This window comes from Rattus norvegicus, chromosome 5 (assembly GCF_036323735.1).
Source record: "Rattus norvegicus strain BN/NHsdMcwi chromosome 5, GRCr8, whole genome shotgun sequence".
NCBI classification, from domain to species: domain Eukaryota; kingdom Metazoa; phylum Chordata; class Mammalia; order Rodentia; family Muridae; genus Rattus; species Rattus norvegicus.
In genome coordinates this window covers 103,315,080-103,338,957 of record NC_086023.1, presented here as the reverse complement: position 1 = coordinate 103,338,957, position 23,878 = coordinate 103,315,080, and the positions used below count along the sequence as shown (strand labels likewise).

Genomic DNA, 23,878 nt, shown 5'->3' with positions numbered 1-23,878 from the left:
GAGGCTTTACACCTCCAACTAAGCGCAGTATGTCCCACTTTCCCCACTGCCATTCTATATTATGCTGGATGTCAGAGTCAGAGAGATTTAGCAAGAAAATATAACAGATATTTGGGCTCAAAGGAATAATCAAACACTACCTGTCACCTGGATGATATCACCTCGGACACAGAAAAATCTAAGAGAACTCACACCTAAAAAAAAAACCTGCTAGAATTTCTTCAAATATTCAGCAAGATTGAAAGAAATAGGAAAAAAAATCCCAGAAATCATACAGTACTGCCTACAAACAACTCCAAAATTTAAAAAGTTGAATTTGTTTACAGTAGCTTGGAAAAGAATTCTCAGAATAAGTTTAACAAGTAAGAATAAGACTTGAACAGGAGAAGAAAACAATCACTAAAAAATGAAGCAAGGTGGGGTTGGGGATTTAGCTCAGGGGTAGAGCGCTTGCCTAGCAAGTGCAAGACCCTGGGTCCAGTCCCCAGCTCCGAAAAAGAAAAAAAAAGAAAAAAAAAAAAGAAGCAAGCTCTAAAGAAGAAAGACAAAGACATCCTTGCTCTGGCTCAAGATACAAAAACATGGCTAAGATAACAATGCTCTCCAAATCAGCCTATGACCCAATGTAATCCATATAGATCCTTCAATGGGGTTACTCAAGACATTGATGAGTTTAGTCCAAAACTTATATGGAAATTCAGGGACTCAACAACAGCCAAAACAATCTTAAGAACAAAAACAGGAAATCAGAGAAGTCACCATATACATTTTAAAATATGCTTCATGCCTGAAGTCATCAAGTGTGTTCCTGGCTCACCGGAGACATAGAGCAATAAAATACAGTTGACAGTCAAGACACGAGCCCCGTGCTTAGAATCAGATGAGCCTCTCAAGTTCACCAAGGCAGCTTAATGGGGAAAAATAGCCTGCTAACTGGACGAGCGGATATTACATAAGGATTGAAATCACGTCTCTTCGTATGGTATAGAAAAACTAACACAATGGACTATGATCAAGATGTAGGCGTTAAACCCTCCAACCATTCAAGGATATAAGAGAGGGAACACTTGTGATCTGAGGTTAGGAAATGCTTTCTCAGTTCTGACACCAGAAACAGAAATGACATAAATGTCCATAAGTTAAAATTAAACTTCATCAAATTTTTCAATCTTGATGCTTCAAAAGATATAATTCAGAATAAGTGAAAGTACTTACAATATATACATGACAAGCATCTTTTTTAATTACAAACTTCTATTTTTTCTTATTTTTTTCTTTTCTTTTAGTGGATATTTTCTTTATTTACATTTAAAATGTTATCCCCTTTCCCCTCCAGAAATTCTCCATCCCATCCCCCTACCCCTTGTCTCCACTAGGGTGCTCCCCTACTCACCTACCCACTCCCTCCTGCCTCCATACCCTGGCATTCCCCTACACTGGCATGGAGCCTTCACAGGACCAAGGACCTTTCTTCCCACTGATGCCCGACAGGGCCCATCCTCTGCTACATATGTGACTGGAGCCATGGGTCACTCCATGTGTACTCTTTGGTTGGTGGTTTAGTCCCTGGGAGCTCTGGGGGGTTCTGGTTGGTTGATATTGTTGTTCTTCCTGTGGGTTTGCAAACCCAGCCCTTTCTCTAACTCCTCTGTGGGGACCCCGTTCTTAGTCCAATGGTTGGCTGCAAGCATCTGTCTCTGTATTTGTCAGGCTCTGGCAGAGCCTCTCAGGAGACAGCTATATCAGGCTCCTGTCAGCATGCACTTCTTGGTATCCCCAGTAGTGGCTGAGTTTGGTGACGGCATGTGGGATGACTCCCCATGTGTGGTGGCAGCAGGGTAAGAGTCTTGTGCCTAGAATATTTAAAGAACTCCTACAGATAAAAAGTAAAATGCCAAATTGTTTTCAAACAGGTAAAGCACTTAAATGGACAGACATATCTCTATAAAGGAAATGTACAAATCCCCAGTGATCACATATATGTGTTCAACAGCCTTGGTGGTGGTGGTGAATACTCCTGTATTCATAGCAACTGGAGGCTAGCCTGGGCTACAGAATGAGACTATCTCAAAAAATTAAACAAGATGTTTACCATCATTATTCTAACAACTCAAATCAAATCCTTGAGCTGCCCATCAGTACCTACTGGTATAGCTATGATCAGACAAGCACAACACTATCAACAACTTGAGGAAGTCAGAGAGCCCAGGCATCCTGGGTCAAAACATAAAACTTCAGAAAGCCACCTTAAAGTTTCTCAAAAACCTTTGAATTAGTATATGATACTGCAAATTCCATCAGATTCATACCCTAGAAAAATGAAACATGCCCCTAACCTCCATATTAGATTCATATTATAGTCTCCATACTACCTCTTCAAAAATGAAAGAAACCAAGTATCAGCCAACTGATGTTGGCTAACAGGATGTAGTATATTCATACAGCAGAATATGAGCCCCACTTGAAGGATTAAAATGCCAGTACATGCTACAGTGAGAGTGAATTTTTTGTAAAGTTTATAATAAGATAAACATTGAAAAATGAATGAAAGTCTGGGAGCCATGGTGCATGCCTTTAATCCCAGTACTTGAGAGGCAGAGGCAGGCAGATCTCTGTGAGTTTGAGGCCAGCATGGTCTACACAGTGAGTTTCAAGTCAGCCAGGGATACTTAGAGAGACCCTGTCTCAAAAATCCAAAAGAGAAAAGAAAAGTTATAGAAGCTAAATACAATAGGCAGGAGTTGTAAACACACACGAAATAAACTAATCCATAGAGTCAGAAAACTAAATATTTGGTCTTTGGGGGATGCGGTAATAGAAAATGGAAAGTGACTGCCATGGTATAAAGTTTTGTTAGGAACAATGAAAACGTTCTCTAACTGAGGGTTTTGGTGATACATTGTCATAAATATTTTATAAATATTCTAAAAACTATGTATTGTATACGTCAAGACAAAATTTTATGTGAATTATATCTTAATAAAGCTGTAATTTTTGGCAGGGGTGGGGCAGTTCAAGACAGGTTTTGTGTAGCCTTGGTTGTCCTGGAACTCAGGATGTCATCCAAACTGGCCTTGAACTCAGAGACCCATCTGCCTCTGCCTCCCTCCAAGGGCTCGGATTAAAGGTGTGTGCCACCAATGGCTGGTTCAAAGCTGTAATTTTAAAATAATATATATATATATGTGTGTGTGTGTGTGTGTGTGTGTGTGTGTGTGTGTGTGTGTGTGTGTGTGTGTGTGCGTTAATAGAGTTGTCTAAACTTCTGTTTGAACTGTCACAGAGTGGATGAGCCCAATCAGTGGGCGCCTGTCAGTTGCAAAATCCCTTTCAAACTAAAGTTGTGTGTGATTTTGGCACTGATCAACTTGCCTTATAGGAATGGCTTTACTGGGGTGTATCTTTAAGAAGAACATGGGCTCTGAGATACTGGCTCCCTACTAATCAAAGAAAGAAGCCCCACAGACAACTAGGTAAGTAACTCTGGAGTTGATCATGGTGTCTGTATCCTGGGATCACTCCAGGCTGTTCTGTGCTTGAGACACAGCAGTCACTGTGCTCTCATGAGCACCATGGTCTCCTGCATCTGCACACTGCAGCAGAAGCAGCATCACCCTGCACCAGCAGGAAGCATCTGAAGCGTGGCTGTTGAGTGTGAACACCGTCTGCTTTCTAGGAATCCTGTGTTCCGGGTCCATGCAGAATACACCGGCACACATTCACAGTTGTGCTTCCGTAACTGTGGACGCACAGTTGCATGGTCATCTGTATACCAAGGCTACTGGGATAAACTCTTGCCTTTAATGTGTGGCTTCTTAAATATTTTGCAATAACCGTCCATGTTCAAAGGCTTCTAGGCACAGTCTTACTATGGAGGTCTCACTTTTAGAATAGAAGTACACTTAAAGAAAACTTTTTCTGAATGAAGAAAAAAAGGCAAAAAAAGAGAGATATCCTAGTAGAAATTCTATTTTTTTTCATGTTTCATTTTCTAGGCATCCAATTAAATTCCACTCATTCTGGACCACACTGAAGATTCTTCTCCTTTGTTGATACCACAAACCTTAAAATCTTGCGGTTGCCGAAGATGTGGATATAAAATAGCCCTCCCCTGCTGTTGGCAGTCCTACCCAATCTCAAGGATGCACCATTTTACAGTTTCTCTAACAGCTTACGGGTGACTCACTAGGAGGGCTCTGTCAGCAAGGACACTCTCTGGTATGAGGTGCAGTAAAAGACGATGAAGCTGGACTCAGCTAGACACAGAAGGGCTGTCCTCAGATAGGAAGAAGCCAGTGACGCCCAAAGCTGCTGTGGGCCTCTGCTCTACCACCGGCATCGAGGCTGGTGCTTTGAACACATATGTCTAAGGATCTAACACATCTACATGTAAGATTGAAAGCGAGGAACTGTGCTTCATCTCCTTAGACTGTGTCTGGAGATTTTCCACAGTGTGCAGCATCGATTAGGTGCTAGTACTGTAAGGATCCAGAACAAATCTCCCCATCGCAATGTCAGTGGGAATGTAGCACGTATACAGGGTACACATAGCAACACCTTTGGAATCACACTTGTTTAAAACATCTGTAGAGGATCATGCATGCAGGGGGTGGTTTAGAAACATGTAAGTAGCCAATGATGTGAATTCACAGAATGCCTGGTGCTGAGGTTTGTCAATCCGTGCACAACAGAAGGGGGCCTTACAATGAAATAGTTGCAGTTTAAGAGAAAATATGGCATCTCTGACTCAAGAGTCAACGTCTACACTTGTGTCCCAGCCACCAGCACTAAGTGTGTTCCTTACGAAACCAGGGACCTGTGTTTTCCTTTATTTCCTTCTCTTTGCTATTCTGTATTCAGACTATTTAACACTTTACATGTAAAACTTCAATATTTTAGGTTTTGCAATTTTGAACACAGTCGTTTTAGTTAAAATTGCTTTTCTTTCTCTACTTAAACTAAAGAAAAAAACAACTATATAGTTTTACTGGAGTAAGAAAAAAGGATTTCAAATGTTATAACAATAAAAATTTTAGAAATTTTCATCATTGAGGGAAATCATTAAAACTAATTAACTTTATTTCTATCAAATGCTGTGATAAATGACTGGGCAAATGTCACCCTCATGAGTACATAGTAAGTGGGGAGGGAATATCCTGTCAGCAAGGGAGACATGAAAACCCCAAACCTTTATTGAAGTGACATTTAACATAAATTCTTTCAAGACTGAATTTCTTTTCTAAGAACACTATAAAAATATGCCAACAAAATGAAATCAAGTAAGTAATAAATCATTTAAGATAGATGCTTAAGATGAGTTAGCCACATTGCAAGTGTGATGCCTTTACAAATTGTCAGATATTCAAGTGCATATTGGAAACACACGGTACCAGGAGAACTACCCAGAATGAGGGTGGTGGAGTCTGACTGCATGAAGACCCTATAGACCATACAGACAGCACTGCTCATGCTATGCAAAGCCAGACATGTGGAAGGAAAGTCCCCAAACATAAATAAGTGGAAACACAATGTATGAGCACAGTTAAGATGAGTTCAAAGGTTTTTTTTCCTTTTTTGCTAACATTAAATGATTAATGAATACATCTTTTAAAACTTGAAATTTCACTGCTTCCATTAATTTCCCAAGGACTCTGTAATGAATTGCCATGAACTTGTAGGTTAACAACACATTTATTCTCTTATAATACTATAGCCTTGGAGAGAATCATTTTCCTTGTGTTTTTCATTTTCTAGATTCTGATCCTCAGGCCTACCCTTTTCTCTGTCTTCAAAGCGTCTCTACCTAGTCTCTGCATCCACCATCCTGTCACCTTCCCCTCTCTGCAGTCAAATTCATCTGAGTCTCCCACCTCTCTCAAAAAGTACTTTTAACCACATGTGGGTCCCCTCCAAAAAATTCAGAACAATTCCCATACCCTTTTGCCACATGAGGTAATACTCACATGTTCCAGAGAACATGTGAAGTTTGGGGGAGCCAATCTTTAGTTTACCAGAAAATTTTTAATTTGTCTATCCTAGTACAGGGATTCTCAACCTGTAGGCCACGACCCCTTTGGGGATGAACTAAGACCATCACAAAACACAAATATTTACATTACATTCATAACAACAGCAAAGTTACAGTTATGAAGAAAGAACAAAACTAATCTTATGGTTAATATCACTACCACATGAGGAAATGCATGAAGAGGCTGCAACATCAGGAAGGTGGAAAACCACTGACCTTGCACTTAACATAGTAACATTGTTCTTATCACATTCAATAGATATTAAAACTCACAGTAATGGAATAGCTTTCTTGGGCTACTTATCTGGTAGTTACCTTCAAAGAAGGTCTATTGCTGATACAGTATTTGTGTGGTCTCCTAGGTCAAGCTGGAGACAGTGGACAATATAGTGAGGGTATGAGTTCCTTTCAAAACTAGGTAGAAACATCATATATATATATAATACTGATCAGTCTATATGTATGTTGTTGTATCTAATCAATGGGCAAGAGCTCTTGGGAGCCAGGGCGATAGCTCGGTTGATAAAGTGCTTGTCAAGAAAGTGTGAAGAATTATGTTTGACTCTTTAGCACTGAGTAAGAAGTCAGCCATGGAGGCACACGTTTTAGATTCCCAGAGCTGGGGAGGTGGGAACAAACAGGATTCGTGGGACTTCTGGTCAACCAACCTAATCATACCTCTGGTCCTGCTGAGAGACCCACTTTTAGATGAAACGGGGCATGTCCTCTGAGGAAAAGCACCTAATGCCATCTAGACTGCATCCCCTCCTGTATGCACCCACATCCACACTGTAGCAAGGAGTCAGGTGTTAGTGTTTATCTATGGCATCATTGGGAAGCTATGAGTTTATCCCTCGATGTAGACAGAGTTGCTCATCCCAGAAAGACAACTGAACCACTGAGAAAACAAAAGTAACTTATCTCTTTGGTATGGGAAGGACCTTAAGGTTGGGGGTCTGCTTGGGTGTTTCACAGGACCCCTGCATCCTCTGCCTTCCCTTACTGGACCTGTTTGGGTAACTGCCAACTCATGGAGCCTGTCTTCTATTACCCTGTCTACAGATGCCCTTCAACACGTATACCCATATATGTGCAAACATGAACACACACACACAGACACACACACACACATACACAAGTATGTATGCTGTGGATCTCAAACAAGGACATACTTTTCAAAAATAACTAGACAAGACAACTCAAATTTTTCTCTTTAAGAAGCATTTGGTATTTCTGGAAGGCTGGCCCAACAGAGCAGAAACAAACACAAACAGAGCTTTAGAATTACAGTCCAGATGTATTTTCTTCCTGATACACCTGTTACTAAGTAGAAAAACACTACTGTTTTAGATAGTTTGTTGTTCATGAATAAGATGTGATATGGGTTTCAGTAGTTTGTTCTGATGACAGAGTTCGGCTGTGTTGCTAACATAGCTGTCCGACGGCTACATCAGGAAACTTGTCTATAAAACCCGAGTGGTGAAGTGTTCGGACTGGACTCAGACCTTTCTGGTAAATAGCGCAGCGTGAAATGGTGCTGGCCGCATTAGGTCCACCAAGAGTGGACCAGGAGATAGATTAGCTCGGTTTCCTAAGAGTGACACATTTCGTAAAGTGGTGGTCATTCTGTTGTTTGCAAGGAAACTTACTTATGCCAACTCTTGCTGGGCTGGGCATATTGTTTGTGTTTTGCCATTCCAAACACGTATGTTAAAATGCTGACAAGCCCTTGCTAAGTGCATGTGGTTTAGGTGTCGGAACAATAGCTTTCAGCACCCCCGGGATAGTGATGGGCCATGCAGGTCCTTTCCTAGATCACAGAAAGTTGGTAAGAAAATCCACGTTCTAAAATGTAAAGCAAAACTCCCCTCCCTACAAAAGCATTTGAAGTTGCTCTCCTGAGAAACGCCTAGTCCATACATCATGCCTAAAGAGCTGGAGAAACTTATAGGGCAACCATCCTTGCCATGGAGATGCAGATCTCAAATATGCAGCAATTGGTCACTAAGGTGCTCAGAGCAGTCTAGAGTTCCTCAGATCTCCATAGGACATGTCATTAAATCTCCTCCCCCTGCTGTGGCTGACTTCTGGGAGAAAAGCATATGGTATAAATATCACTGCATTTGGACGTGAATGCTAATGATCACTCGGGAGGCCGGTACTACAGCTCCTACGGCTGTTGCCATCCGGTTGCTTAGAAATGAGACATGTTTCCATTTGACTTAATAATCTTTTCCTCTTTTCGTTTATAGCTCGGAATGCAGCTGTAAGACCAATACACGGGGATACACAATTTTGTTGGAATTTTCCCATTAACACTGTAAAATTAGACTAAGGCAGGCACAGGATACATTCTACAAATACACTCATTCCTGCTAGGATCTGAAAGCAGACTCAATACACGCACACACACACACACACACACACACACACACACACACCACGACTAGGGGTGGGGGTGAGATGTGGGTTCCATAGGGTAGCAATGCCCTCCTAGTGTGAAGGCTGAAAGTTCAGTGAGAACACATAAACTACAAGCCTGCACCTTAACATCCGTGCAGAACACCCTAATTGTTGGAACGGCAGAAGTGTCTCCAAGTGCATAGAACTTAGTCCGTGGCCTTCCTGACCATGTGATTCATGTACAAGTTGAGTTTCACATAGGTAACGTTATGCAGAGCACATTATGAGTTCCATAAAATAAAAATAAAAAAAAGGAATTAAGAACAATTTGGTTAAACAATTTGGTTTAAGAATTTTACTCCACATGCAAGTCTTTCTAGAGTTTTATATGAAGCTAACTCCCCTGGCCCAGTGTTTTCAGAAATGGTACAGCACAGTAGGACAGCAGTGACACTGTGTTGCCTCAGATGGCACACATCACTGGGGTGATCCCGACGGCACAATAAACGCTATGCAGATTTTATTTCCCAAGGCCAAAAGGCATGAAACACAACATGGATTTCAAGACACAAACTGTTATTGTCTAATGTATCCATAATGAAAAATTCTATAGTGGAAGAAGGTGAAACATGGGTCAGAATTCTTTGTCCCATTAGAAGTTAATGTCACCGGGGATTAAACGGTGACTATAAAGCAAATGCACACTACAGGGATTCTTTTGTTCTCCACTTACCATGATGCAAACAGTAAAGAGTTAACCTTTAAGGGTTAAAGAGTTTAATCAATGTCAATGCCTGATCTTCTGAAGGCGATAAAGAATAGTCTGTCTAGCGATACCCAACAGAACATCACTTTGTCAAGCCACAAAGCGCCCAAAAGCTTGTCAAGTAAGTTACCAGAAACCTCTTTGTGGTTAGAACTCAGCTCCTTCCTGCTTGACCTATTATTTGATATTTGACCACTTGGTTGCAAGACACTTGCTCTTTCCAGCTGAAATGTCACTGGGGCATCTTGTCAGCTCCCCGACATCTCGGCCTGACATACAATTTTACTTTTGTGTGCTACAAGGCAGAAAATGCAGGGCAATGGCCTTGTTTTAAATTCTGTCAGCATCAAAGACGGTCGTCACTCTTGGGCCTTACCAACAACAAAAACAACAAAAAAAAGGGAGTCTATTCTGAAGGTCAAAATGGCCGTTACCTTGAAGTTTTTCGGCTTATACTAAATACATCACCTGCTACACTGGCTCCGTGGGAACTGTCCTTACAAAGAGCCTGAGCGGACCACGGTGATCCTCTCGGCACAGCCGCTCTTCCTTCCTATCAAATGCGGACGTGATGAAAGGACAAGGTTTTCAATGACTACAGGGACCAGATTCTGCAGTTAACTTAACTTGTTCAAATGGGCAAGTGGTATCATGTAGCTTCACAGGAGCACCCTGACCTTCTCACATTGACCAGGAGTGACATGGCTGTGTGGGAGGAGAAGTGCCCACATCATTTCTGTTTTGTACAACCTGCTTAAAGTTTGCAACTAAATGCTTGTCTTCAGTCGAGCTGACAAGAGAGAAGAGGGGTTCAGTGAACCATGGCCGGGCTGCCATGAAATGACAGGAATCATTGGCATACATTTCAAATAGCTCTCTCAATCCCATTAAAGTATTGCAGTCTTGCTTTAAAACAGACAAGGGTGAGACAACGTTGATAGATAGAGACTAGAATGGCTTATTGATTTTTTTTTTAAGTCCGAGGGAAATTACCCAAAATGTGTCATTCTTTAACATTTAAAAATATGTTACATAAAAATGAGCAACTGTGATAATAAATAAAACTTAGGGAGGAAAAAAGTGGGTTAGTTCATTATTTAAGGTGACAGAGCCCTGTGCACATCAGGCTGTCACACCATGTTTAAAGGCCCACCCTCACTCGTAATTAAACAAAACTCAACTGATAAGAGAATCCCCCTTCAAAACAATTTTAATTATACCACTACTCTTCCTCCTTTTTTTTATTTCACAACAATCATAATCCGATCTGAGATGGTCTTTTGGTATTAGCAGGCATCCCTGGAGAGGACTGAGATGAGGAGAAAGAATGGGGTGCCGTGCTCATGAACGTCTCCTTGAAGAAAGTGTAAGTTGTATCAAGTTCCGCTTGCAATGGAAGAAAGTCCCCAGCTGTGTCCATAGGGGCGGCAGCTCTTGAAGGGACCGAGGGGTTGGAATGGTCTCTGGAGCCCATCTGTGAAAGGAAAGGAGCACACCGAGTTTTAAATTCTTACAAAGGTTCTACAGACACAACTGTGGAAGCAAGTTGGTGACACTTGAGAAGGAAAATGAGATGGGGCACACTGTTAAGTGATCCACACAAAACTCTACAAAGGAAGTGATTTCCGACGGTAACTGAATCTATTCATCCTATGCCATAGGTGCCTCAGGACAACAGGGGAACACCACGACCCCTGAAAAGAACTTTCTGGAAAGTTTTGTATCAAGAAGCCAATGTAACTAGGCATTTTTCACATGAGCCTCGGTGCTTTGGCCACTCACAGAAACAGACCCTACAATAGTCTGTGCCATTAGTTTATGATGTGCTTGTCGTTTAGGAGCTGGGCTGCTTAGGAAATGATCTCACGTGTTTGTTTCTAAATTACCTTTAATGATGGAATTCACAAGTTTAACACAAAGAAAACTAACTGAATCCCAATGATTTTGAGAAAAATAGTATACTATGAGGAAAAGTCTCATGAGAACTTTTATATCTTCATCAATAGTACCATTATCCTGTTTTGATGAATATTGTTTTAATCATCTGGAAATCATTTATAAATGTAAGAGACTATAATGTGAAATCAATTTCTCATATACATATATATGTATATATAGTAGATAGTAGACAGTACGTATTGAATATAATATATATATTAGAATCCAAAGACAAACTTGAAAAATAAAACATATTCATAAGATACTTGAAAACAAGTTTAACATTTGATAAAGTTACAGTTTAAGGCTTAAGTAACAAAACATCAGAAAATAGCAGTTCGTACTCTTTGTATAGCAGTTCATATTCTTAGCCATGAATCATATTTTATTTTAAAACATCTACACATACAAGAAAATAATGATCAATTTTAAATCAGCATTTTCTAGATTCTGAGCAAATGAATGTTGGATAACAAGTCCAGTTCTGAGTGCCCACTAAAAGGATTCCAGTTTACGGAGTTTTAAAAGTACCTTTTTCTTGGATTCTCTTTAGGTTTTGATAATAACATAAGGTATAAGGGCCTGCCTCACTGTGTCATGTTATACAAAACTATTTCTGCATGTGGAGACAAGGCAGGAACCACCGCTGGCGTCAGGAATGTATTAGAGATTCCACTGTTGTATGTGTTACCATTTTTGTAGATTTTTTTTAAAGTACAACTGGAGAAAATCAATGCCTGCATCTAACACCTAGTTCAGCAATTTTCTTTGATCTCTATTCTTTTGATTTCTTGATACTCCACTGCAAGCAGGTAGCTGATGGAAATCATCTCTTTTTATGCTAGAAGTTAAAAAAAAAATGCCTACAGTGGCCACTCAGACATCTCCATGAAGCGGAGTTTACTGGATCCCACGGAGGGAGAGATCCCAAAGCCAAGCCCTAGGCGGCAGGTGAAAGCTCACCTCGGAGCCTCCATTCTGGGCTGGGTACTTCAGTTCAGAACAGGAACATGGGCAGCTGTGCACCAGAAGCAGAGAATGTGTCACAGGCACCGGGTGCACCCAGGCAGGGGTACACCAGAGGCAGCTAACTCCCGAGGCTTTCTCTTACCGCACTCGCTGTCAGAGCTAATGCCTGCTGGGAGGTGGTGGCCTCACTAGCTGGGTGGCTTGCAGCTGTCCTCTGCAGATGCAGGGCTTGGGAAGGAGCTGAGGAGCCAAGCCAGTGGGGCTTGCCTCTTCTCCCTTCCTCTCTTTAACTTGCTATGGCAGTGGTTTTCCGTGGGTTGGGCCGAGGCTTCAAAGTTTTGTTTTAAAGTCTTTTAGGATTTGGGGATGTTGTTGATCAGTTACAGTAATGAGTAGTGGTGTGATATGCAAACTGAACTGTAGTTTTAATACAGTGTACAGTGGTTATATCACATATTCAAGTGCACTGTTCTGAGAATGTGACCCTTTCACTCTGTCAGCAGAACTCTGAGCTGCAGTCGCTGTCATCTGAAAGAGTAGAGCCCATCAAACTTATGCTGCCTGTCCTAAGACTTGGAGCCTTTCGATTATTCTCTCTCCGGTTCGCCCCCTTCCCAACAGTACTTCTCTCTGCTCCTGAGAGTTCAGTAGTTTCTCACCTTAGTCCCCTGACCTTTAAGGGAGAAGTGAAGCATCTGTGTGGGCTAGAGTTCTTGAGCTCCCATCAGAGTTAACACGAAGGACAGGAGTTTTCCCTTCGTTAAGTCTGGGTGGACAGACCCCACACAACTTGTCTATTCACTGGCTGGCGGGCACTTGGGTTGATTCGAGAACCTGGCTTGTGAGAAATGCTGCAATAAACACGGCAGGCAGACATTCCTTCGACAGACTGACTTCAATCTTCCGGGGAAAATGTACAGAAGTAGCATTACAGGGTCACCCGGTCATACTACTTCTGGGGCTGTTGTTTGTTTGTTTGTTTAGAATGGGTTTACAGCTTTATGCTTCAAGTTCTGGCAAACAGACTCAGACCAAGACATCTGTCATCCTCCTGAGGGTCTTTGTGATGGTGTACAATACAGGAGAGCAACTTCACCAAACTGTCCAAGAGCCCGGCTTTGCTAGTTTTAGAGATGCACACAGCTGCCTGAACTGTGTTGCATCTGAAGCTTCCCTTCTGTTTTGTGAGTCCATCAGCCCACATCTGATAAACTGGAAGGCTGTCCTTCAGGGAAGAGCTCTGCCAGGCACTGCATTCTCTGAAGATTGTGCAGGACTTGGCACTCTGCACAAGACTCTAGTTTGCCTTTTACCATTGTGTTTGTGTGTCTATTCTCCAGCCTGTGTGTAAACACACCCTTTGACTTGATAGAGGGGTTTTGACTAAACAACCTTGTGACGTAGTGTCGAGTATTTCTGCAGTGTTTTAAATCAGTCTCAGCTTTCATGCATTTCTCTCCGGCCTTATGTTCTTAACACAAAAAATAATCGAGAAAGAAAATGAAGGCAGGGAGGGAGGGAGGGAAGAAGGGAGGGAGAGAGGTAAGGGAGAAAGAGAGGAGAAGAAGAAGGTGAGAATGTAAGAAGAGAGAATATGGCTTTCCCTGAAGAGTTGTATTCCTCCCCGGCCCCTAGCCAGCAGTCAAGCTTTTATGTGTGTAAATGAAAACAAATGACTGCTTCTACTACGAGAAACACTCGCTTCACTGTTAGAAAATACAGGGGTTTTTTTTTTTCATGAAATGGAATAAAATTTGATTTTAAGTTACTTAGCTTTAAAAAACAAACAAAAAAAGCCAGCATTGTTTCTAGTGAGAATTTGATGTTTAACAACTAAATAGTAAGTATTTTTCTTGTTACAAATAATATCAAAAATACCCTTAAAAACTCATTTTGTAATGTAACAAAAAGATTAGGATAGTAAAACAACTTTGTAGCAGAGAACAGTAAGAGTTAATACCTGCTATCTGATCTGACACTCTAAGTCTGTGAAGCCTGTGGACATTTAAACTTCTTTACAAACTGCTTAGATGTTCTGGTTGTCGCATATAAATATAAATTTGGGCAATTTTTTAAAAAGAAATTGGTTACCTGAAGTAAGAGCTAGGTGTCATGTGCATCTTTATGGAAGCACTTTTATTTTCTCAATGAGCTGTAAATGATTCTATTAGAGCTGTTGTTGTTGATCAGCTAAATACATACTCACAATACAGAACGTACCTACTAAATTTCTCCACCTAAAAACCAGTGAAATGTATGAATTGAACACACCCAATAGCTATTTTTAAAATTATGATTTTTCTAAGAATGTTTCTAAACAACAAAAAATAAAGGGTTAGTCTAATAATAAAATAACCTCACAATACATTGTCTATAAATCAAAGCAAATTTGCCAGGCAAGGCTTCTACACAGCTAGAGTAGGGCCATCTGTCTCCTGTGCAGCATTCACGATGGTTATGGTTTAGGAATTATGGCTAAAACGATGAAGGGAAGCATGATTTAGTCACAGGCAGGCCATGTCAGCACATGTTGTGGTAGAGGTTGGAGGACTGCACCATCCTGCCATAGTTGAAGTCAGCCATTGGGGCATGTGAGTTAGCCTGCCAATGTCTTGGATTCTTTGCCTATAAAATAAGGGGTGGATTCTTCAACTCCAGTTCCACGTGTGATGGCATATGGTAAAGTAATTGGTATCTAACTTCTATGTGACATTAACTTAAAATCTCAGGATTTATAAACATAAAGCTTGTGGTTTTAGTATTTAAGATTTTGAGAGGTAAGAGAGACCATGATAGATCATTCTTCTCTAGACACATATTCCTTAGAAAAACACTTCTGATTCTTTGAGAACTTCATGCATGAATTTTGATCACACTGACTCTCCAACCTTCCCTTAACTCCTACCAGATGTGCCCCTCCTTCCTATTCACCCTGGAACTTTGTGTCCACTTTTTAAAACTTTAATATCCATTGGCTCAAACTTGTGCCTTCTATATATTTCTCCATACTACAGCATGGTCAACCTATCAGAAGTCAACCCCTTAAATAAAACTGACTCTCGCTCCCACAGAAGCCATCACTGTCCTCATTTCTTCATGGTCCTCTGTCCACTCCGTTCTAGAAGGCCCACTGGCTTGACCCTGTGCAGGTCTTATGTGGGGTCCTGAGAATAGCAGTCCTGTCATTGCCAGAAGTCACAGTTTTCTAGTCTCTGACCTCTTCCTCTTACAGTCATTGCACCTCCTTTGCAATGGTCCCTGAGCTGTGGGGAGAAGGTGTCCCATTTGTAACTGATTCTTAGGGAGAAGGAATGTACACTGTCCATGGCTCTTACGTATAGACGACACCTTCATTTGGTTGAGTTCTGTAGTATGACTTTCGTTACCACAGTTTCTGTACTGGCCTTTCAAGCTGCTTTGCTGTGCGGCTGTTTTTCCATAGAGCGCAACAGCTGTGCACATAGTGGTGAAGAAATCGAAGTGTCCACAAGAAAGACACGACTCACTAATTCCACTTTAATTCCCAGTGGGTTCTTAGCACTAGACGCTACTTAGCATAAAATTTCCTTCCTCCAAAAGTATCAGTGTGTCAAGGTCAAGCTCCTCCATTTTCAGTTCTAGCTGGAGTCACAGGACACTGCAGCGCACACAATCAGAACTGGAAAAATCAGGAAATTGTTTTCTAACATCATGAGATATAAATATGCATCTACCTTCAAACACGCACACATTTATATCTGCACTCATATGAACACGTGTTATTATATCATTAAATACTTATTTCTTGTAGCTACTAATTCTAAATCCTGGTGTGTGATTCCAAAACCTGGAAGGCACTTTATGCATTCTTCTCCCCAGGAGTACAGATTAGCTTGACTCTTGGGTCTATGGATGAGGGAATGGAGAAGTGAAGAGGCACGACAACCTATCAGAGCTCTCTAAGGTCAGCAAACACCCTAAGAGGCCCACAGACCCTAGAAAAGGCCATCATAAAAAGAAAAAGGAAAGCAAATCAGAAAATGGGTAGAGACGTCAGGAAACTTGTCACACAGTTTTGATCTCAAGCAGATCCAGCTCTCGGGTCCATCGGGTTGGTTTGAATTCAGCCTCGACTGCTTGTCTGGCATGGAAAATTGATGGATTAGTGAATGGTGCTTCCCCTATGCCAGGCTGTCTGTGATGCAATCTCTTTTCTCACTTTCTGCTTCCCTGTCCAGCCTCCCCTACATTTCAACCCCTGGTACTGTACAATCTAGTTAGTACTAAGGGTGGTACTCCACGGTCCATACCCACCACCAGGCTATACATTTTTTTCCCTTTACAGGCGAATTTTCCACCTTTCAAGCTCTGGTCAAAGTTTACCTCTTCAGTGAGGACTTTCCATAAGGGCTCCCCATCCTTTCCCAACTCTACTGATGACAAAAATCTGACCAGAATTTATATCTCCTTGTGAACATTTATATTTATTTGTATATTTTTGCTTTTCCTATAAAACCATAAACATACTGTGTGATAAAATAAATCATGACTTTGTGTTTCTAGCACTTAGCCATTTAGCTAAGACTAAATGAGACTGCCAATTGGCGAATGGCTAATGAGCAAACCACAAATATTATCACTTTATGATTTGGGTCTCATGTTGCTTTTCGGTTATTTTATGCATAACAGATTGTATCTCACCTAGGAGTACCATAGTGCAGCAGAATGATATGAGCTTTGAGGTTACAGCCTTCTCAGACTCCAATTTCATTCCATCACATGAAGTATGTGACCTTTGACAGATTACTTTCCCTGACTGAGCCTATATCTTTATCTGTGTTTAGAAAGTACAGTCCTTGGGGTTATTGCAAAGAGTAAACGAAATAAGATCCAAAAAATACAATAATTTGTGTTTTATTTTTCTTTCTACTCTTGGTGATAGTAAGTTCCAAGTTTATAATTAAAGCTAACATGTATTGGATTTGCATATCAGACACTATGCGAGGCTCAGCTTGGTAGATATTACATGAATTCTCACTACCACAGAGAATGTGCCATGATTCCCCATAACTTACTGTTCAAGAAACTAGAGCTCCGGGGAGTAGAATCCTGCTGCCCCAGGTCGTACTTTTTAGTATGGCAGAAGGAGATGGGAATCCTGGTCTGTTTCAGTTGCTTATACACTGACCACAGTCCCCTCACGCCACCCACAGCAGATACAGCCTTGGGCTGACTTCACATCTAGAGCCATTTCACGTGGTCAAGGTTCACAGTCTTGGTGACAGGAACGTAAAAATGTGTGCATTGTGCTAGAGGCAGAAATGAATGCTTGTATTTGGGGAAGCATCATGGTAACGTAATCTGAATATCACAGGACCATAGTAAATAAATCACACAGCGTTTACATGATGAAAGGTCCAGTCATTTTTACCAAGATTTTAAGTTGTTGTTAGGTTCTGATGTAAATTCAGAACTGAAGTTTTAAATTCCCCCAGAACATTTATCTTAATTCTGAATTATTTTAAAGATGTCTTGTGCCTGACAAGATAACAGCTCCCATTATCTGCTCTTTGATGTTTCAGGTTCCTGATGTGATCAGGGCTGGGAAGGAGACGAAGAACCTTCCTGGACAGCTTTTGTTTTTCTTTTCCCACTTCCCTCAGATCCCACCCTCCATTCTTCCTGACTTCTCAGTACCTACACACTGGTGGGAGACTTTCAGAAATAGGCAGGGGGAAAAGCACCTTTTCCTTGTCTCAGAAACCTGTATTTCCACATAGCTCAGAGAGAATTTGAAATGGAAATATAGTCATATGCTCAAATATGCAAAAAGAACAAGAACTGAATAAATACAACAATGCTGTGTAGGAAAGCTTTGGGTGAACTGGTTTTTAAAACGTATCTGTAACGCCCATGCTAACCACAGGAGTGACTTTTTTAATTTACAGAAGACTTACATGGTTAAAAGAAAGATCTAATTAGAAAATTAGCTAAGGAAGCTAATCCTTCTCTCATGGTCCTGATGGAAGCTAGGTGGGATCCAGGCCACTTCTGTCTTGGTGATCTGGAGCTCACTTAACGTGTGGGATATAACCCATAACTACACACGGAAGCTGCGAGAACTCACTCCATCAACAACAAGAGACTTCTTAACACAAAATTACCAAAATTTAATTCAAAATCAAAGGCTCCATTAATGTACCTTCATATTATACTTTGTTAATATTTGATAAAGTTTGCTGATTTGAGGGGGTAGTGAGATGGCTTAGCAATTAAGAACACTGCCTGCTCTTCCAAAGGACCTGGGTTCTATTCCCAGCAGCAGATGGTAGTTAACGAAAAGTCCCAGAGGATCCGATGCCCCCTTCTGCCTTCCACTGGCATTGCATCCACATAGTGCATAGGCACATGCAGGCAAATGCCTATACACATGCAAATAGACATTTTTACATAAATTAGTTAGTTAAATATTTTTAAAAGTTTTGGCTTAATTTTTCTTTAAAAAAGTGTTAAATTAATATTGGCTTTGGATTAGGAGAGAATTTCCAGAAGTTTCTGATGGTCCTGAACATTCTTTTGCCATTTTTAACTATGTAGTTATGTGGAGTGGCACTCTCAGTACTGACCCATTATGAAATCGAAATATCAGTCAACTCTGAAAAATGTTAGAGATGCTCTATGTCCTGAAACATGAAACATTTAGCCATTGTTTAATTCTTTATGTAAAGATAAACAAGCACCCACCTTATTAGCATGAAATGTTGCTTCAGTGGGTGGTAACATTATATGTACACCAAAAAATCACTTTAGAAGAAATTTCCTTATGAGGTATAGCCATGAATGGTTACACTGAATATTTCATATTCTATTTTTATATGCTTACTGACTCAGTGTTGCATAAGAGCTTCTTGAGTGGAAAGTGGTCATGAATGGAAAAGTTTAAGAAGCCTTGATGTCTAGCTCACGGGATGCATCTAGTCTGTGACAAGACTGTTGGGGAATGGGCTGCTATATCTGCATTCTGGGCAGAGGAAAGGAAAGAATCAAAGAGAAGGGATCTGTTTCCATCTGAAGATAGCTCTTAAAACTGAATACAGTGTACGTGTGCATGTGCATGTGCATGCGTGTGTGTGTGTGTGTGTGTGTGTGTGTATGCACTCGAGCACACATATCTGTGAGCACATGGAGGCCAAAGGTCAATCTCAGGTGCCATTCCTTTAATGCCATCTACTCTGTTTGAGACAGTCTGTCACTGGCATCGAGCTCACCTAGTAGGGGAGACTAGCTGACCTGTGGGTCTTGGGGACCCCCTTGAATCTTCCTTCCCAGTCCTGGGATTATACATACATAATACATGCCCATTTTCCCATGGGTTCTAAGGATCAAACTCAGGTTCTCATGTTCGAAAGACAAACACTTTACCAACTGAACCATGTCTCCACCCCCTTTAAAACTCTTTGATTATATCTCATTGGCTTGAGGTTAGGTCATGTGACTAATGTGTTTTCGGGGGGTGTCCTAGGCAATGTAGCTCCTGTCCCCCTTGAACTTCATGAGTAATATTAAGAAGCTCTGACACTAAAAAAGAAAAACCATGGGACAAAGGCCTGGTAGCCTTTACCTCAGGTGCGAACAGCCTATCTGTTTGGGCTAGAGAAGGTTCAGTACCAGTGAACATATAGAAACATGCTAGCATAATAAATCTCACTGTGATTAAAGAAGTACAATTATGCCACAGAGAAATGGCTTTTCACCCATCAGATGGAAACCATGCAGACAACTGGCAATGCCCACCATTAGGAAAGAGGAAAGGGAAGCTCAGTCCATGTGGGTAAGAAGCTGGTGAAAACGTCACAGACTTCTAAATGTAGTTCCCTCTGTATTTGCCATGTCTGCCACAAGGCATTTCTTTTACAGGCATCTCACACAAAGCACCAAGGAAAACAACCCAAGCACTGTGGCATATGCCTGTCCTCCCAGTTACTTGGCAGGCTGAGACAGAAGGCTTGCAAGTTTGAGATCAGTCTGGGCTACATATAAAGATCACATCTCAAAATCAATCAACTGTTGATCGATTCCTGTAAAACCTCCAAAGAGAACTGAAATCTGCATCAATAGAGTTCATTTAACTGATATATGGCATAGTCAAATAATACAATAATTTTTAAATCTGAAGTAAATATTTAAATGCTAACATAAAAATATATTTATGTGAAAAAGTTCAGACAAGATTTTGTATGTAGATAGACATACATACATATAATATGCACTGAAGCTCCTTGAGTTACAACAAAGTCACATCCCACACACTCATCCTAAGGTGACCATGCATTTTAATACATCTACCAAGCACAGCTCAACCTCACAGCACATATGAGTTACATATGGGATTGGTTTGAACTGAAGTTTTGGGGATGTTCTTCTGTTCTCCTGTTGTTTGAACTATGTACAATCAACATAAATTACTTTATACCTACAAATCTTTTATTAAAAACACGAATGTTATAAATGCTGAAGCTGTATACATACTGAATTATTTTCAATAGTTATGACTGAAATGTGTGGGCAGAGGGAATACGCAATTGTTAGTTACAGGTCTCAGAGGACTCGCCTCTTGCAGACTCTGAAAAGTTGTTGTTTTGTTTTGCTTTTTTAACAAAGTACATTCTCAAGCCATTCAGCCATGCACTCGTGCACTCATTGTGACGCTGGGGATAGGCAAATGCAGATGATTACACTGAGTACTCCTGACCTATCCAGCACGAGGCAACTCCAGACACAGGGAGTTGCCTAGTCACGACTTCTTCACGTTCATCCAGTTGCAAATAGCACTTTCCCGTACCTAATTACAGCTTCTCTGGTTGAATGTACACATGCTATGCCCTCTCTGGGAACCATAAAAAAATAACTTTCTGACCACCTACCTTTTCATTACTGAAGAATTCCCTCTTAAAGTTATAGACCTTTTTAATGTCAAAATGTGGTAATAATCCGAGAACTGTAAATGTGCACCTTCAATGGCATGTCTCTCTGAGGTAAAGGGGCAGCATGGTTAGCAGAGTCACCTAGAGTGGCTCTCCTAAATCTGTCTACCTACATAAGTCTTAGTCAGCCATGCATCTCAGCGGGCCTTTCGAATTTCTTATTTTATAGTCTGAAACCCAGATTTCTATGCCTTCCCTTTCCACTATTTTAGGGTGTATTCCTTCATTATTCCATCCTCTCATACCTGAGACCCTAAGGTCTCTGTGGATGACACTCACACTATTGATTTCCCTGGTGATGACCACCAACAAAAGTTCTGTGTTCTCTAGAGTTGTGGACCCTTTGACTGAGTGTGACAGAGCCTTTCTGGATGGATGGTCCGTCTTTATCTAAGAGAACATGGTCTCTCTAAGAGTCAGAAATGTGAACTTCAAATGAAGCCATCTGGGGCTATAGCTGTGGAATGTCTTCAGCCCACAAGCAACAGAGAACATATTCCACAATAACCACTTAGCTACCTAACCATGGTGTTTCCTTATGTGATATGAAGGACTGTTATTTCTGATATAGGCAGACAACTCGCAAGGGTTTCAAACTGTATTAATCTCTTGGGAAAACATCCTGTAAGCACTCTGAGAAGAGTACAACCACCGCCAATTTCCCAATTAATATTTATTAGTTGTGCGTCAGCATTACCAACCCCATGTCATGAATTCCCCATGGCTTTCTTACATACTTCACAAAATACATCTAATCCCATAGATGCTGGGGGTCTTGAGTTAGCTTATTCTTATTAATTCTTCCTTAGGAATCTTCTTTATTGACAAATGACTGTCTGCATTATGGGGTGAAATGCAATGATTTTGAACCCTGTGGAATGAGTGCCAGGCTAATTAATATTTGTAATATTTCACATTCTTATTTTTCTATATTATCATAACATTTTAGATCTACATTTAGCAATTGTAAAATATGAATCTGCATTGACTTACCTTTGCTGTGCAATAAAACAGAAGAACTTATTTCTTGCATCTAACTGCAACTTTGTATCTCTCTCTTTTTTTTTTTTTTTTTTTTTTGGCTGAGACTGAATGAGTTTATCAAATCCTTCCTGGGGAAGGTTTTTTCTGGGTGAGAGAATAGGCATGGGGTAAGACAAAAGCTCCCGATCAGGGCAGCAGGATGGTGGGGAACACAGCACAAGCAGCGGATGTAGCACATGGGCTGCTCCTTTCCAGTCTGGCTTGAAAAAACCTCAGGGAGCCATCAACAGGTCTAGGACATAGTGTGGAGATGTCACAGGCACACTGAGTGCCTGCCGGGAGCAGGCAAGACATAACTCTGGAGTTTGCAAAATAATGCAGCTTGATGCTGGAAGTGAGCAGGGCAAAGGGAGGCAGTCCCTAGGGAGGACATGGAGACTCCATTAGCTGATGCGCCAGGCTGTGCTTTGGGGCCTTCTGGGTTCAGGATATTTTGTACCTGCAGCGGGACAAGAAAGTACCAAAGCACATCTGCCCACAGTCTGGGCTGGAGAGGGGCTGGAGGAGTGCCATTATGTTCCTGGCCCCCAAGGGCCCCGACCAGACTGTCCCAGAGGCAGAAAGGGAGTGGGGTCTGCAACGAAGGCCCTTGGGATGCAGGTTTGCAGGTCTGTCCTGACAGGGATCGTCACACCTCTGCATCCAGAGATGTGGTTGACTTGTTTCCCCACTGAGCCCTCTTGGTGGCTGATGCCTCTTTTCGTACCTTCTGAGGACCGTGGTCTCCCGAATCCTGGGTCCTGCTTATCCACAGGTTAAGTTTGGATGTCACGACCCCTGACAGACGCAGATTCTCCTTTCGGATGGAGGTTGGTTCTGTGCGGTTCTGGCCTGACAGTTCCTTCTCAAAGAGGTGGCGCTTGCTGGCTACACCAGCAGGAGTGACAAGGACTTCGGTACGGGAGGAGCCTGGAGACCTGACGGATTCTGACCTCTGGATGGCCGTGTGATATCTCTCCAGTTTCTCCCCTAGCTTGACTGTGCTAGCCGGCAGCCTCACACTGGCACTGCGGGTTAAGGTTGTTTCTGAATTGTCTTTCTTGAGGCTCATCCGGAAGGAGATGGTCCTGGGGCTGGAGCGCTTGAGGGAACTGCTGTAGGTGAGTGTGGGTGAAGATGTGTCTGCATCTTCTTCATCCTTGCTGGGAATTTTCACCTGCAGTGTGACGGGTAGGAAGCGAGAAGCTTTAGTCGGGGGTCTGGTGCGCTCTGCTCTGCAGAGGAAGGTGGGCTCTTCCCAGGGAGGGCCCTTCCGCTGACCTCCCTCGTGGTGGCCTGGCTTCCCCCGGGGGTCTGGGGCTGCTCTGACACCGCTGCCTTCTTTGGAGTCAGCTTCGTCTCTGAGACCAGTGGCTTCTCGAAGATGGACGCTTTCTCCGACACCAGCTTCCTCTCATGCATCTTCTCAGAGACGGTGGCTTTTTCTAGAACTGGAGGGGACCTTCTCTCTGGTGCTGCTGTCTTCAGGGACACAAGCGTCTTCTCAGGGGCTGGTGACTTCTCTGTCACACTTGTTCTTTCTGGAACCAACTTCTCTGGTCTTTTCTCAGTTGGAGACACTGTCTCTGTGGCTGTCCCCTTCTCTGAGGGGCAGGCTTTCTCCGAAACCAGTCTCTTGGCCGACACTGGGGTTTTCTCTGAGACAGGCGATTTCTGCTGAGCTGCTGTCTCCTCTGGAAGCCCCTTTTCTCCTTCCACAAGCTCTCTGCTCTTTAGACATTCTTCTTCCTGAGCCCAAGGGCCTCGCTGCTCCCGACTCAGTCTCCG

General features: G+C 41.9%; 2 protein-coding genes across 12 annotated transcripts in view; both read right to left on the bottom strand.

The window, feature by feature from the left end:
* The window catches only part of Ccdc171 (coiled-coil domain containing 171), a 483,978-nt gene that overhangs the window by 110,783 nt on the left and 349,317 nt on the right, over positions 1-23,878 (bottom strand). For 3 of the 11 annotated variants that reach the window (XM_039110660.2, XM_039110662.2, XM_063288313.1), the window contains one exon: positions 10,390-10,671. The exons of 6 other annotated variants lie outside the window; for them this stretch is intronic. In XM_039110660.2, coding sequence (XP_038966588.1) covers positions 10,453-10,671 — 219 coding nt within the window. In that variant the 3' untranslated portion in view covers positions 10,390-10,452. Of the gene's footprint in view, positions 1-10,236; positions 10,672-23,878 lie in introns of those variants that run through there. 2 more of the 11 variants (NM_001134641.2, XM_063288317.1) reach the window with 2 other exon arrangements.
* The window catches only part of LOC120102904 (ladinin-1-like), a 34,390-nt gene continuing 21,200 nt past the window's right edge, over positions 10,689-23,878 (bottom strand). The window contains 2 exon segments of the mRNA XM_039111078.2: positions 10,689-23,311; positions 23,314-23,878. Of these exon segments, the coding sequence (XP_038967006.1) occupies positions 22,740-23,311; positions 23,314-23,878 (1,137 nt within the window). The 3' untranslated portion in view covers positions 10,689-22,739.